Genomic DNA, 13559 nt, shown 5'->3' with positions numbered 1-13559 from the left:
TACTGGCCAAGATAGGTCTTTAGCGCTGGCTAAATCGGATATGCTTTACAGATTGAGTAAAATCTGTTATACCGATTGAACGTCAGTGTCGTTCGAGCCTCCACGAATAAAAGAAAGCTGGTTTAGCCAGTAAAGTATAGCGATTACGCTGCAGAACTCTCATATCTTATCTACTCTCAAATTATATATATATTTTGTAGAGATATTCTCATTCGGTTTGCATCACGGGACTTTACCCTCGATGACTTTCATGAATCCATTCACTTGTGCAATACAATGGTTCAAATCAAGTATCGAAAATGTCAGCACCAAGAACCGAGAGTTCCTAAAGAGTTGCATTGGAACTTGGAAGACTTCAAAGACTACCTCAAGTATAGTATATCTGTACTACTACGTTAAGACACAGTTTTATGTCATCGTGAATTTACCATCACACATCTACCACGATTGGTGTGAAACGGCTTACTTTTATAGCTACAACTACATTGACAGATTTCATCCACAGGGATACGAGTCAAGAGTTCGCTTGGGACAAGATCATTTTACCAGGAATCAAGCAAAATTTAATTGGAGCATTACTTGCGTCGCAAGAGAATATGGCTAATCAAAAAAATAGTTTCCAACTCTACGGTGCTGACTTCGTAATCATGGACGATTTTTCGGTTTGGCTGATCGAAATTAATACTAACCCACGCCTTTATCCACCAAGTAGTGAAGTTACAAGCAAATTATATCCCGAGGTTGTGGAGGATATTGTTAAGGGTAAATTCATTAATATAGGAGCACTTTCTCTATTTCACGCTGATGGAAAGAAAAAATTAGGACCAAGGATCTGCTATAAGGCGAAAAGAAACGACGACCTCAATTTTTCTTTCGCTTATGAAAAGTTGTTCACTGCCTAATTCAGGTCACGTTTTTTCAATACAGTTGTCGTCGATAGACGTAAGAATAAACGTGCACCACACGGCAAGTTCACTTGCATATACAAGCAGAGGTATCCACTGCGCGGAACCAACGTTCTTGGTCAAGGGACATGTCTCGGAATTCGAGGACACTCTGTGTTGCAGTCGAACAAAACCATTGGAAACTCGCGCATCAATACAACTGCTTGCATGACATAAAAATCTATTTACTTGGCATACAAATAATCATTTAAACATCTACAAAACAACTTTTGTTCAACTTTTTCTATGGCCCGCGTTTTCTCACACACATATCATTCATGCGACATGAAGTTAAATCGACAGACCTTCATCTACTAGTCTTTGATGTCAGAGACATAGAGTGAAGATGAAGTTGTCTGCAGGTGATTAATATTTTCGATACGGTTTTCAAAAATGTCGGTGACACGTAACCTCTGTCATGTAACCTGAATCCAAAATTCCGTATTAATTATAAAAATTCAAATTATTAAACACACTTGACCCCATATATTCACCGTCATGGAACGCAAAACTTATCCTGAAGATGTCACACGTTCGAATCTAAATTTGGAACAGGAATCAACAATGATTAACCAGCCAAAAAAACTGAACCTGAAAGAATTTTACCTCACTCCACCAATGCCCGTAACCAAACGACCAATTTCTATTTCTAAACAAGACTCAACGAAGCAAGAAACTCGTGATCTGAAGCCCAACGTGGCCCTCGGTTCGTCTAGGTACTTGGAAACGAATTCTGGCTTTAACACGAAGCAGCCGCGGCCCTTGCAGAAGTATGCAAGAACAGTCAAAGAAACAAAGCAGCGTGGGCAGTCCAAGGTTGGTCCATCAACTCATACGTCGAACGTTTTTGCCTACGGTTCTGGGATTGAAGGCTTGGTGAAGGCTGCAAAAGTACCTAAGAGAACACCAAAATCTGCTGCCGCCAACCGATCGGACAGCACGAACATTAACAAACCGTTAAAACAACCGTTTCAATTAACGATGTCTCGTAATAATCCTGGAACGACTATTGATGATACGATGAAAATTCTCAATCCCCATGACTATCCGGGGAAATCCAAAACCGCGAATACTTTCAGCCCTGCCACGCGTTACGAGCAGAATGTCGGTAGCCAATGTGATAAAATTGTGTGCAATGCGGCATGCCTAATCGAGCTGAGTCGAAAAGAGTGTTACAATGAGATTCAGCAAATGGTCGCCAAAGCCATCAAGGTAACTCAGTGCACGTGATAATTATCTATAGTAAATATACCCGTGTGAAGCATATTCTTCCACTAGAATCACAAGATTTTCCTAATCCGTGGTGATATTCCTTATCTGGAAGCTTCAATGAAGTCCAGAGGTTGGGTTCAAAAATACGAATCTACGAAGACACGAATGGTACCGTATGGTGAGTTGCAGGTACAATATCAGTTGAACACGCAATGATGTCATTCTTATTGTGTAGGAAGCGTCGCTAGTTTGGACGCACCTTCGTTGGGCAGTATTCAACTGCCAGACGGTAGTTTCAATGAAAAGATGGTAATCTTTCAAATGCTGAGACACGTACCACCCGATTTCATATGGGACTGTCGGAACGAGTTCACTGACTGGAATAGTAACATCAAACAGAGCACGCTGCTAAATCGATTTCAAAAATCATTCATCTACACGTCCAAAGTAAGTGTAATACCAATATAGTAACATATCGAACACTCGTAGTGGCTGCATTCTTCGTAAAGTCTAACCACTATGGGAAAGAGCAAGCATCACTAATTCAGATTCAACGACGTTGAATCCTTTTCTCGATGCCCAGCTTGGAATGGCAACCATATTGGAGGACACGCATTGGAATTATGAGGAGAAGGTGTCAAATGTTCAATATCCGAGAACGTACAACGCTTGTCGTGACAAGAACGCTTTTGTCGAAGATTATCGGATGACGGCAGCGGTGAGTTTGCTGAAATGGTTTGTAGAGCAGATTCGAGAGGGTGTGGAATACATTTTACGAGGCTCGTCGCCAATTTCTATCCAACAAATCGAATTCGCCATAAAACGGTGCGAGCAACTAGTTGCTACGGCTAACAACGAGTACTTGGATGTTCCGCAAGCCGCGGTTTCGTCCCAGGAATGGGATTCATTCATCCAAAATTACATAAAGGCAGTTCATTTGGAAAATGGATTCGTTGAAACGACGAGTGGACCCCCTTTTCCAGAGATCGAGGTAAACAGTATACAACTTGTCAACATAGCTCGAATGATGGTGAATAGGTTGATTGAGTATCATTTTCTATTTATTGCAGATTTTGTATGTAGCTGCAATTGCTGTGCTGAAGAAAGTCAAAGATATTGATCCACAATTTGAGCTAAACGGATACAGAAATATTTGGATCCTGAAACCAAGTGATTTGTGTTGTGGAACGGGTATTGTAATGACTCACAAACTTAGCCATATCATGAAACGAGTTTACGACGGTGGAAGAGACTACTTCGTTGTGCAGAAATATATTGGTTCGTAAAAGAATAAGTGTGCGGTACGCAATCTTACAGAAACATTATACCATAGGAAATTCACACTGTTTGAAATATTTTACATATATTGCGCAATGCATTCGCAATGTTTCAGACACCCTGTAGCAACATTTTGTTGTCTACTCTTTCATATAAGCTTGCAGTATTCCTGTAATGATTCAAGGCAATACTTCTGGAACATTGGAATCGCAGACGTTAGAATAGTACCTTCAGTGTCTTCATATTGTCGATGCGATCTTATTTGTTTCAATCGTCTATTACTTCGGTAACGATTTTTCTGGAAAAATTAGTACATACTTCGTTTCAGAGAAACCATTTCTTGTCGAATGCACCAAATTCGATGTCCGGCAATGGTATTTAGTAACCAAGAGTTACCCTTTGACCATTTGGATATACAAGTAATTTGAAAAAAAACCAGATCACTACTGTGTTCGCTCTGAAGTTATATTACATTTGATCGTTAACATCTGCTAGGGAGTCTTTCCTACGCTTTAGTTCGAGACCCTTCAGTTTTGCGAATTACCACGAAGCCGTTCATATATGCAATACCGCTGTTCAGTGCAAGTACTCAGAACAGAAGAACTCCGTTCGCGCTAAGGATTGGGACTGCAAAAAGATCAACGAATATCTCAAGTTAGCCTGACAGAAAATCAACCTATTCATGTTACCAATTCTAAAGAGTAAACGCGATACACATCAGATGACTATAAACCGGTTATAAGAAGCCATATTCAGGGGATGGCATCATCGTACCGAACGATCAGTAATCTTTGCTGCAATGTTTCTGCAACGTAACTGGAAGTGCCCAAACATTGCAGTAACGTAACTTTACAAAGTTTCATATTTCAAATACCTTGCTCTGTATTATTCCAATTTTGTGTATATTCTCTACAGCAACGTTTTCATATTCGCTTGTGTACATACACCAGCAATATTCTTGTAACGTTGCAGTTTCATCAGCAGTGCACAAATACTATAGAAATTTTTCTGAAATGTTTTGTGCAATACGGACAATTTGTATAGTATCTATTCCAGGAAAGCTGGCTACAGTGGCGAGCCTTGGTACGACGAAGTCTATCCGAAGATACGCGAGGCAATAATTGCAACCATGTTAGCTGCCCAAAAGCACATGGACAAACGTAGATGCAGCTTCGAACTGTACGGTGCAGATTTCATGATAATGAACGATCTATCAGTGTGGTTAATAGAAATTAACACAAATCCACGAATGCATCCTCCGAGTACCAGAGTGACGGAGAGATTGTATCCTGATGTCATGGAAAGTTTAGTCAAAGGTATTTAAAATTAGTACCTTATGTTTCTAACTTCGGCTTTTGTCACCTGCTAGTACAATGCCTTTGACGTTTCAGTGGTTTTAGATCGTCCTGTGAACCCGAATGCCGATACTGGCAACTTTGTCCTAGCTTATCAACAGAATGTTACCGATTTTCAACCCTACTTGGGTGCGAGTATGTTTGTTCTTGGTGAAGGGATAAACCGGTTGAAGCCGAAGAGTTTACAGGAACGTGAGAATTCAGTGAACCCATGAAACGATTTTCTTAGATAACTAGAATGCCAGTTATCAAAGGCTTACCAACACGTGATGTTTACGATGTTTTTGTTTTTGACCGACTACCCAAGACAAGAAATTTTCAAGATACCTCTCAGCAAGACTCAACATTTTAACACTGGATTAAGAATTTGTTGAAAAATAAATTATTTTGCAACGATTGTGACGAATTCACACACATGCGTATTTGTATGTAGGTAAAAACTAGCCATAAAAACAAATTTGAACATTTCACGTTTTGCTTATTCACAAATTGCAGTTCTTCCTTGTAAGATTTGTCTGATGTTATGGAACGATCATCTGCAAGTTATGCACATTATATCTATTATTCCCGACTCAATCATAATGTCAAGTCTTTTGATCTGAAAAGCGGTACGAAGGTAGCACATTATTCCCTCTTAACGTATTAGCAGGAAATGTGGGATTTGTGGGAAATATGATATCGTATTTGGATATTTGCTGAAAATTTTGACGATTTTGAAAAATGCTGAAATCAATTCTTTCATGAATTATATAGACGTAATATTGCAAAAGGAATCGATTGCCCGCAGTCCGAATACACTGCGAGCAACGGATCAAGAGTTACAGGCGAAAAACGAAAAATTTCCTTCGTAATTCCTCTGCTCTTGGTCGGACGGACTTTTCGATGTCTTTTTTGCTTTCCTGAGGGTCTAATTAGTATTTTATAATTATTCAAAATATATTTCGTACTATCTTAATAATTTTTAGCTGAACTATATAACGTAGCGATACGTATACGTAGATTTAAGTGCAACAATTTTGTATGAAAAGTAAAATTTGTCGACAATTTTAAGTTGTCAAATTATTCTGTAAATGCCCACATTCGATATAACCGTTGACTGAGGATATATCTTCAGCTAAGGACAGAAGATAATAATTTTTCCTCCCTCTCCGTCGGTCTACCCATGGAGTGGGGGCCACGAGAGGGGAAAAACAGCGAGGCAGGCGTGTGCAGCTACCCCCACTCCATGGAAAGAGTAACAGAGAGCGCAGGAGTATCGTTATCTTCCGTCCTTCACAGAACTTATTTAAGTCTCTTCTGAGCGCCGTACGTACCATCAGTCGTTTCCGAGCAATCGGAGTGGAACAACGTGTTGTCAGCATGTGTCAGTTCAACGTTCAGACCGCCTTATTCAATTAGTGTACTTGCGCTGTACTCATACCTATGTGAATAATACACGAGGAACAGCGTGTAGCGTGAAGAAAACCGAGTTACTGAAATGAAAACATCCTACGAACGTTGAAAGTGAATGTCGTGTCTCGACTTTCCATTGTTTTGTGTAACTTCAGGTTACAGTGATGTCTACTTTTGCCTCTGTGCTTCGTGTGTCAGTATTATTACTTTTTTGGCTGATTTATGGTAAATGCGCAGCTGCATTATTAGGAAGTTTATTCAGTCAGTTGAAACAGACAGCTACAGAACAAAAAGTGAGTGTAGGATCGAGTGTTATTGCGGTGTGGATTTTTGGATTATAAGAGATTAGTGAAGATCTGAATTATGTGAAAGTGCGTCGCTTCACGAATAAACCTGAGATGATACAAGAAGTGCTACATGTAAAAGTTTGGAGCAGCCAGAGTCGGGGTAACAATACTTATTTTAATTATTATTTGATAATTCAAGGTGGTGCATTTAAAGCCAAACTTTTGTTCTCGCGTAACATGCAATGCATAAATATGAAACTGGACAACAGTAATAATCAATTTGAAAACTAAAAAGCCAATTTGCTAAATTAATCGAAGTGTTCTGTTTTGTTTTTCACAGATTAAACAGAGACTTCCGAGTAACTGTTCCATTTCTCGGCAACGTTGGTGAGTTTGCACGTGTTAGGTTATGGGTATTTCCCTGGGATTCCTCTGTCACGTGGCGTGGCGGTAACAATTGTTACACAAATCTTCGATTTCTTAGCTGCATGGATAGGCTCATTCACTATCACAACGTGCTTGACTTCCAGTCGAATGATTTCTTTTCGCAATTTAATTCACCGTAGCCTACTCAAAGTCAGAAATTTTGCACGTTGCTAAATGTGGAATGAGCATCGCGACAGGTAATCATCGCTTACTCGGCACTCGCGAGATCGAATTGTCTTTCGCAACTGATGTAATAATCTACGCTTGAATTTACCAATGATGTCGTTTAAGCGGTGGGTTCACCTGAGGTTTGAACGTATTCAATTATTCACAATACTGTTAAAATGAAAAAATTCTAAAGTCCGGCATAACGTAACGTAATCAAATTGCATCTTATTATATATATCATTTTCAATCTTTTAACAGCCAACAAGTATTGATCAACTGCAGGTTTAGCTCGTTTAGAAAAATGCTATTTGGCATACAGGATGTTTTTAATCAATTTTACAAAAGGTTAATGTACCGATAGTCTGCCAACATTAAAAATTAAAATAATACATACAATATTAGGGTTGTCGGGATACAACCGCGATACTGTATTCCGAGTAGGTAGACTACGATACAAAAACATTTTGCTCCCCACAGGTAACCAACGAAAATGTAAGTCAGCGACCACGGCGCAAATGATGATGAATGATGTGTGTTGGAAAAAATGGAGAATCGTTTAGATCGAATATAGGTAACCGGGTAGGTAGGTGGACGTTTTGGGATCCGTCGCCGGATTTATGCATGTATGTGTGAGTCTCTTTTCCGTTGGGGAAACAGGCAAGGGTAGGAAGGTCGCGATGTGCCGTGATGTTACTAACTTTTGTAATCCACAGCGTCAAACGATCACAGACATTTTTTTCCCAACAGACTCTTTATTCGAGTCTCTGGACCGTTTGTAAGTATTTGAATATTAACGAGATTAAATTTCCCATTTCTTGTCACTCTGCAACCATTTTTCAATCGTTATTCAATTCGATTATTCAGTCGTTACCGATCATTATTTCATTCAATTGATCTCTGTGATCGTCTGAATGGGCAAAACGCATCTCTGGACCATCTATCGCGTTCCGTGGTACGCTAGATGTGGAGAGATGCTGAGCTCGAAGACTTCGCGTCGAAGAGGACCGCCGGCCGTCACGCCACACAATAATGCATGCCCTCCAACCTCCCTCCCAATTTCAATTTGATTTGTAACCTGAGAACAACAATCCGCATAGCAATCTATCTGATTCAAAAAGATGCAGATGTGGATTGGTTTTCTACAGAATTTTTGGAACAAATCCCAGATAATACAAATTTTTTGACAGTTTAATCTGTCGCGTCTTTTACGCGTAGATTAATCATGAGAATTGGACGCAGCCTTTTGCGCGTAAATTAATAACGGGAATCGGACACTTTTTTGTACGTGTCGGTTTTGCAAACGGTATATAAAAGAGTTACGCACTCTCGATGTGCTGATCTTTCAGCTGTTCGGTCAATTTTTTACAAATAATAAAGTTCCCAAGTTCCACGGCGCCTTTTGCGCCTGGACTTGATACTTTTCAGATGTGAGAGAAAACGCGGCATTTGAAACCCGGCGCTCAACGCGCAGGTACAAAAAATTCGGTAGTGTATAGTGACAGTGGAGAATCTTGGCGTAAGTATTTATGAAATATATCTGAAACGTACAGAAACATTCGTTCAACTGATCGTATTATTTTCTGTTTCAGGGCAAAGAAACCAATTTTTTAACAAACGCACTTGACAGCTATAGAATGTTCGGTCAAAAAAGATATTCACTTTAATAACTCAAAGCAGAAAGAGATGTCGATTCAAAAAATTTATAATGTTTTTCGTTCATCAATACAATTAATAATCGAAACAACGAATATTAAAGCGAGTATCATGTTAGACTCGACCCATTTTTTGTCAGTGTATGGACCTATGTGATTGTGTTAACCATACCTTCGTCTGTTTCAGGTAATAAAACTTTTGCTTGTTTCAGATAATTACTCCTTTGTCCGATCCAGCTAATCGAACCTTTATCTGTTTCAGCTAATAAAACATTTGTCTGTTTCAGCTAAACAAATTTTTTATCTGTTTCAGCCAATCAAACTTTTTGTACGTTTCGCTAATCAAACTTTTTGACTGTTTCAGCGAATCGAACCTCTTGCCTGTTTTAGCTATTCAAATCATCTGTCTGTTTCAATTAATTGTTCGTCTCTTTTTTCGTTAAAATTTATATTTCTCACTTATCTAAGTATATTTTTGTCTGTATAAACATATTTCACTAATTATATTTTCATCTGTTTCAGTTAACCGAGTTTCATTGAATATACTGAAAAATTAACGTTTCATTTTTTAGGCTTAGGTCTGGTTCAGTTCTGGTTCAAGGTTATTCATCTTATTTCACCGATACATAGATTTAGCGACGTAGGTCAGAATCATCGTGATCACGAAGTGTGGTAAAAGTTATTTTGCTGTAGTTTTTTTTAATGGTTTTACAGTCTTTTATTGCGATCGTTTTGGTGTCGGAGTTTTTTTCTCGAGTGGCTCCATAGATCATGTTCGGTTCGTATTTCACTGTAGAATTATACAATTCCATCGTATTTTGACGGTTGTCCTTATTCTACTCCGGTTTGTTTCCATTTCTTCAAAGACTTCTGCGTCGTCTTCCGATAGGTAAATGCTAACGTCTTACAGCGATTCGTTCTTTCGATCTTGGTTCAGTTGTTGATTGTTTTGCGTATTGACCAGGTTCTCTACTTTAAATCCAACGTCAAACCGCTGTTCGCCTTTAAGATGAAAACAATCACCCTTCATCCATAATTAAAACAATCATCTTTCATCCATAATAGTCAGCGGGTTAAATGAACTGAAAAATGTCGAACAAACTGCGAATATATGCGAGTACAGATTGACTGGGAAAAGCAATTGACCGTAATTAACATGTGAAAAAAAGTTATCTGCAATTTTTCGAATAACGTAAGATCGATCTTGCTACTATTCTCCCTGGAGTAGGCCTACTGGGGATACCACGTAAAAAAAAAACGCGCCGCATGCTCTACCGCTTGCGGTGGTTTGGAAACGAGCATAAGTGAACTTTAATTTCGGCCATTTTCGATTACGAAAAGCCGCATAGAGCTAGCAGTCCTCACGTCAAAATCAGCACATACGACAGTTACAAAATTATTCAACATTATCAATTATGCAGCAACTGAAAGTATATTTATACAACATTTTTGCGCCAACTGGACTGAATTGTATACCCCTAACAATCAACAACGCATAATTTGACAATGAAAATTTTCTTTGAATATATTTAATGAACCGTATTTCAAATAATTGCATTACTTTAACAGCGGTGATTTCTTCTCATTACGAAGATCAAATCTGAATACTAACGCGTTTGATGGGAAAAATTATTGATCAGGCAGCCGGATGGAAAACTTTCAGAAATGGTAAGACATAAGTCCCTAAATCAAATAGACTTTCTCAGAGGTTCGATATTGCTGAACATTTATATTTGCTTGCTTCGAAGGCGCCTCTATTCATCTTGAGCATACAGATCGACCTCCACTGTGGTTCATTCTTCATCTTTTAAAAAGATCCGCCAATTACAACTAATTCTGAATTTTTCATTTTGTCCGTGATTCAATATTCTTCGTGTTAATTTCTCCTTTTCGCGAAAAAGTTATGTACCTGGCAGCGAGGAAGTTGATTTGAATATTTTTTGTAGGACAGGGCATTGTTCCTGGTATTGGTTTGAATGTAAATTGTAAATCTGGTAATTTCTAAGTTGCATAGTGAATTGTTGTCGGTAGGTTACACTTTAATGTATGTACAAAGAAGAATTTTATCGCGTATAACATATTGGAAAGTTTATTGAAAAACAAATGCCAGCTGGCGAAATGATGGATGCACCTCCAAAAATCAATAGATAAAAAGATTAGGCAAAACCTTGGATGTGACTTTGGAAAAAAAGATGCCAACGGCACGCGGTGTTCCCAAGCGGTCACCCATCCAAGTACTGACCGCGCCCAATGTTGCTTAACTTCGGTGATCGGACGAGAACCGGTGCTTTCAACATGGTATGGCCGTTGACGAGGATGAGTAATCTCTGTTTGTTTGTAACTGAAAACCATATACTCGAATATTACTAACGCCGGTTATTTGATAAAGATTGTAACAATCACCTAATTTTTTCCACACAGTCTGGAGATTTTGATAATCTTAACATTGCAATAAAATGGAATGCACATGCATAAGATGCAGACATGTGTCGATTTGACATAATACGTAGATGGATATGGACTGTCGTTAACACTAGGTACGTCAGCTTATCAGAGATGGGCTCATTTGATTACTGGATTGAAAATTTCGATTTTTTTTTTCAAATTTTAGAGACCATTTCAAGGATATTAATGATATGACCTGCAGGTATAAAAAGAAACAGAACAGCATGTATTTGATTGAATTTATTCGTTAAATGATACGAAAAGGCTTGCCATCAACATGATACATTTTTTATCTACAGGTCACCTCAAACATTATGAAGTATTCTTCCTTTTCAACTCGTCTTTAATTCCGTCAATTTTTTGAAAATCAAATCGTGGCAAAGTTACCTTTAGAATTGGCCAAGCTGTGTCAGGATCGACAAACACTGAATTCAAGAAATGATCAGTCAATTCTTGCACATTCTGACTAAATTTCATCGTTGCACTGCATGCAAGTAGTCGATGACTATCCTCGTTAAGAGTTTCCAATCGTTCCACAATCAGTTTCTGGCAATAGGCAATCACAACATTAACGTACAATCAACTGAAAAGTCTGTGTGATCAACGTATGTACATATAATGCTGTTGATTCAATCAAATAGCGTCTGAATTTATTTTTCAAAATATAAATTCATTGGCGTTACATGATTCTTGTCGCTCAGCAAATCCAAGCCCGCGATAAAACAGGTACAAATTAAGTAGCGTCTTTCTGTATGTTGTAAAAGCGATTTCGAAACTGTCTTCAAGGTTGTCGATTGGAGGCTGCTTCTCTTGGGTAAAATTATACTCCGAAGCCTTTCTCCTGTACCATTTATTGAAAAATCTACCACCCACTTCAACTTGAGCAAGAAAGCAGGAATAATTTTCGACCCTATTCCCTTGTTTCATAATGTACTGTTACCAAGTTCTTTTAAAAATATTTTAACTTCCCACCGAACGTGTCTTGGCGTAAATATTTTCCTTCCTGAGTATTTTTGATCACAGACTGTTTCTATGGTAAATTTTATTTTGAATAGCGATCGTACGTAAATCCAGTTTGTTTTTGTTTTTATTCCGCCAAAGTTTAAAGCAGTATTTTTCAAATTTTTTATAACGTGGTTTAACCTACTTTTTTCAACCAACAAAATGTTGTGGGTTTTCGTTTTCGTAGTTTCCTGTATAACAACATTCCTTATGGTCATGGTGAGATAATTATTGTAGAAATTGATTATTGGTGCGAAAATAATGAATTAATTCCTATAACCACTGTGATGATTTAGTACAACAGTAAAAAAGAAGAATTGAAAAAATTCGTGAGTTACTTTACCTTCTACTTCATAATTGTAGATATTGAGTTCGTCTTGCTTATTTGTGGCTTTATAATCCACTTCCACACGTTTTGACACGGTTACGTCTTTAACCTTGAACTGTCACATGGTCGATGTTGCTGACATTGAGGTAACAAAATAGGAACACGGAAAATTGATGTTTCATCAGGGTTGACTTGCAATTACCATTCGCCGATAATACATTTTATACCAATCTTCCAACGAAATTTCAGGTGCTTCCTGAAGACAGTGCTGATCTGAGCACTATACCGGAGGTTAGTACACTGGCGTATAAGAGAAAATGGATCCTTCAGACAGGATACGGATTCGCGAGGACAGTGACAATATTCAATCAGTTAATTTATACGTTATATCAACGCAATTTTGTAAAAAGAAACACAAATGCTTGTGGTCTTAAAAAAAACGATCAACGGTTTAAAAGTTACAAAACAAGTTTTTACAAAATATTGGAATAAATTTACTCAGACGTTGTTCCGTCTAGCTCCAAATCGCTACGACTATAGTCGCTGCCAAGTTACAACATGAAACTCGGAGAAATTTCGTTGAATTCGATTCAACCTAACACACTGAAATAGCCTTGATTTCCGATTAATGAGTTAAGGCAAGTTCGGAAATTGCGGAAAATACAGTTTCATTCAGTCATTTTTTACTGCCAAAGTCTCTCACAACGAACGCTTGCCATCCATGTAGATTTATTTGAAAATCTATTTGTTTTTCGTTAATTTCCACGGCGTATTGTTTCCACTATCGTTTGATCAAATCTTCCAAAACTGTTAATCGGTTCAAAGAGAGGTAATCCACTTCGCACGATTATTCCTCGTTACCAAATATTGCCTTCTCGACACCAGTTACCGTGCTGCGGATTCACTCACAATCGGTATTCTCCGTTTTTACGAATCGGTGATCAAAGACCGAAGACAGCCAGTCTCTGAGAATGTAACAAGAATGTATACCAACGACCCTTTCATCGAGAACATGATTTAGCGATCGCTCTTGGTATACTCTCATGTCGACATATTAATCGTTTGTCCTT

The 13559-nt window shown here is 38.3% G+C and overlaps 1 protein-coding gene and 1 non-coding gene across 2 annotated transcripts; one reads left to right on the top strand and one right to left on the bottom strand.

The window, feature by feature from the left end:
• Positions 1–1442: 1442 nt before the first annotated feature.
• Positions 1443–5095, top strand: LOC124296887 (tubulin glycylase 3A-like). Its single transcript, XM_046747279.1, has 9 exons — positions 1443–2156; positions 2223–2334; positions 2392–2603; positions 2740–3154; positions 3240–3434; positions 3763–3853; positions 3930–4088; positions 4491–4750; positions 4826–5095. The coding sequence occupies exons 1-9, from the start codon at positions 1443–1445 to the stop codon at positions 5002–5004; spliced, it is 2337 nt and encodes a 778-aa protein (XP_046603235.1). The 3' UTR covers positions 5005–5095.
• Positions 5096–10907: 5812 nt separating this feature from the next.
• On the bottom strand, positions 10908–11026 carry LOC124299399 (5S ribosomal RNA). Its single transcript, XR_006906994.1, has one exon. It is a non-coding gene; the product is annotated as a 5S ribosomal RNA (ribosomal RNA).
• Between the last annotated feature and the right edge of the window lie 2533 nt (positions 11027–13559).

This window comes from Neodiprion virginianus, chromosome 2 (genome assembly GCF_021901495.1).
Source record: "Neodiprion virginianus isolate iyNeoVirg1 chromosome 2, iyNeoVirg1.1, whole genome shotgun sequence".
Lineage (NCBI taxonomy): Eukaryota > Metazoa > Arthropoda > Insecta > Hymenoptera > Diprionidae > Neodiprion > Neodiprion virginianus.
The sequence above is the reverse complement of the archived record's forward strand: the minus strand, read 5'-3'. Positions and strand labels throughout refer to the sequence as shown.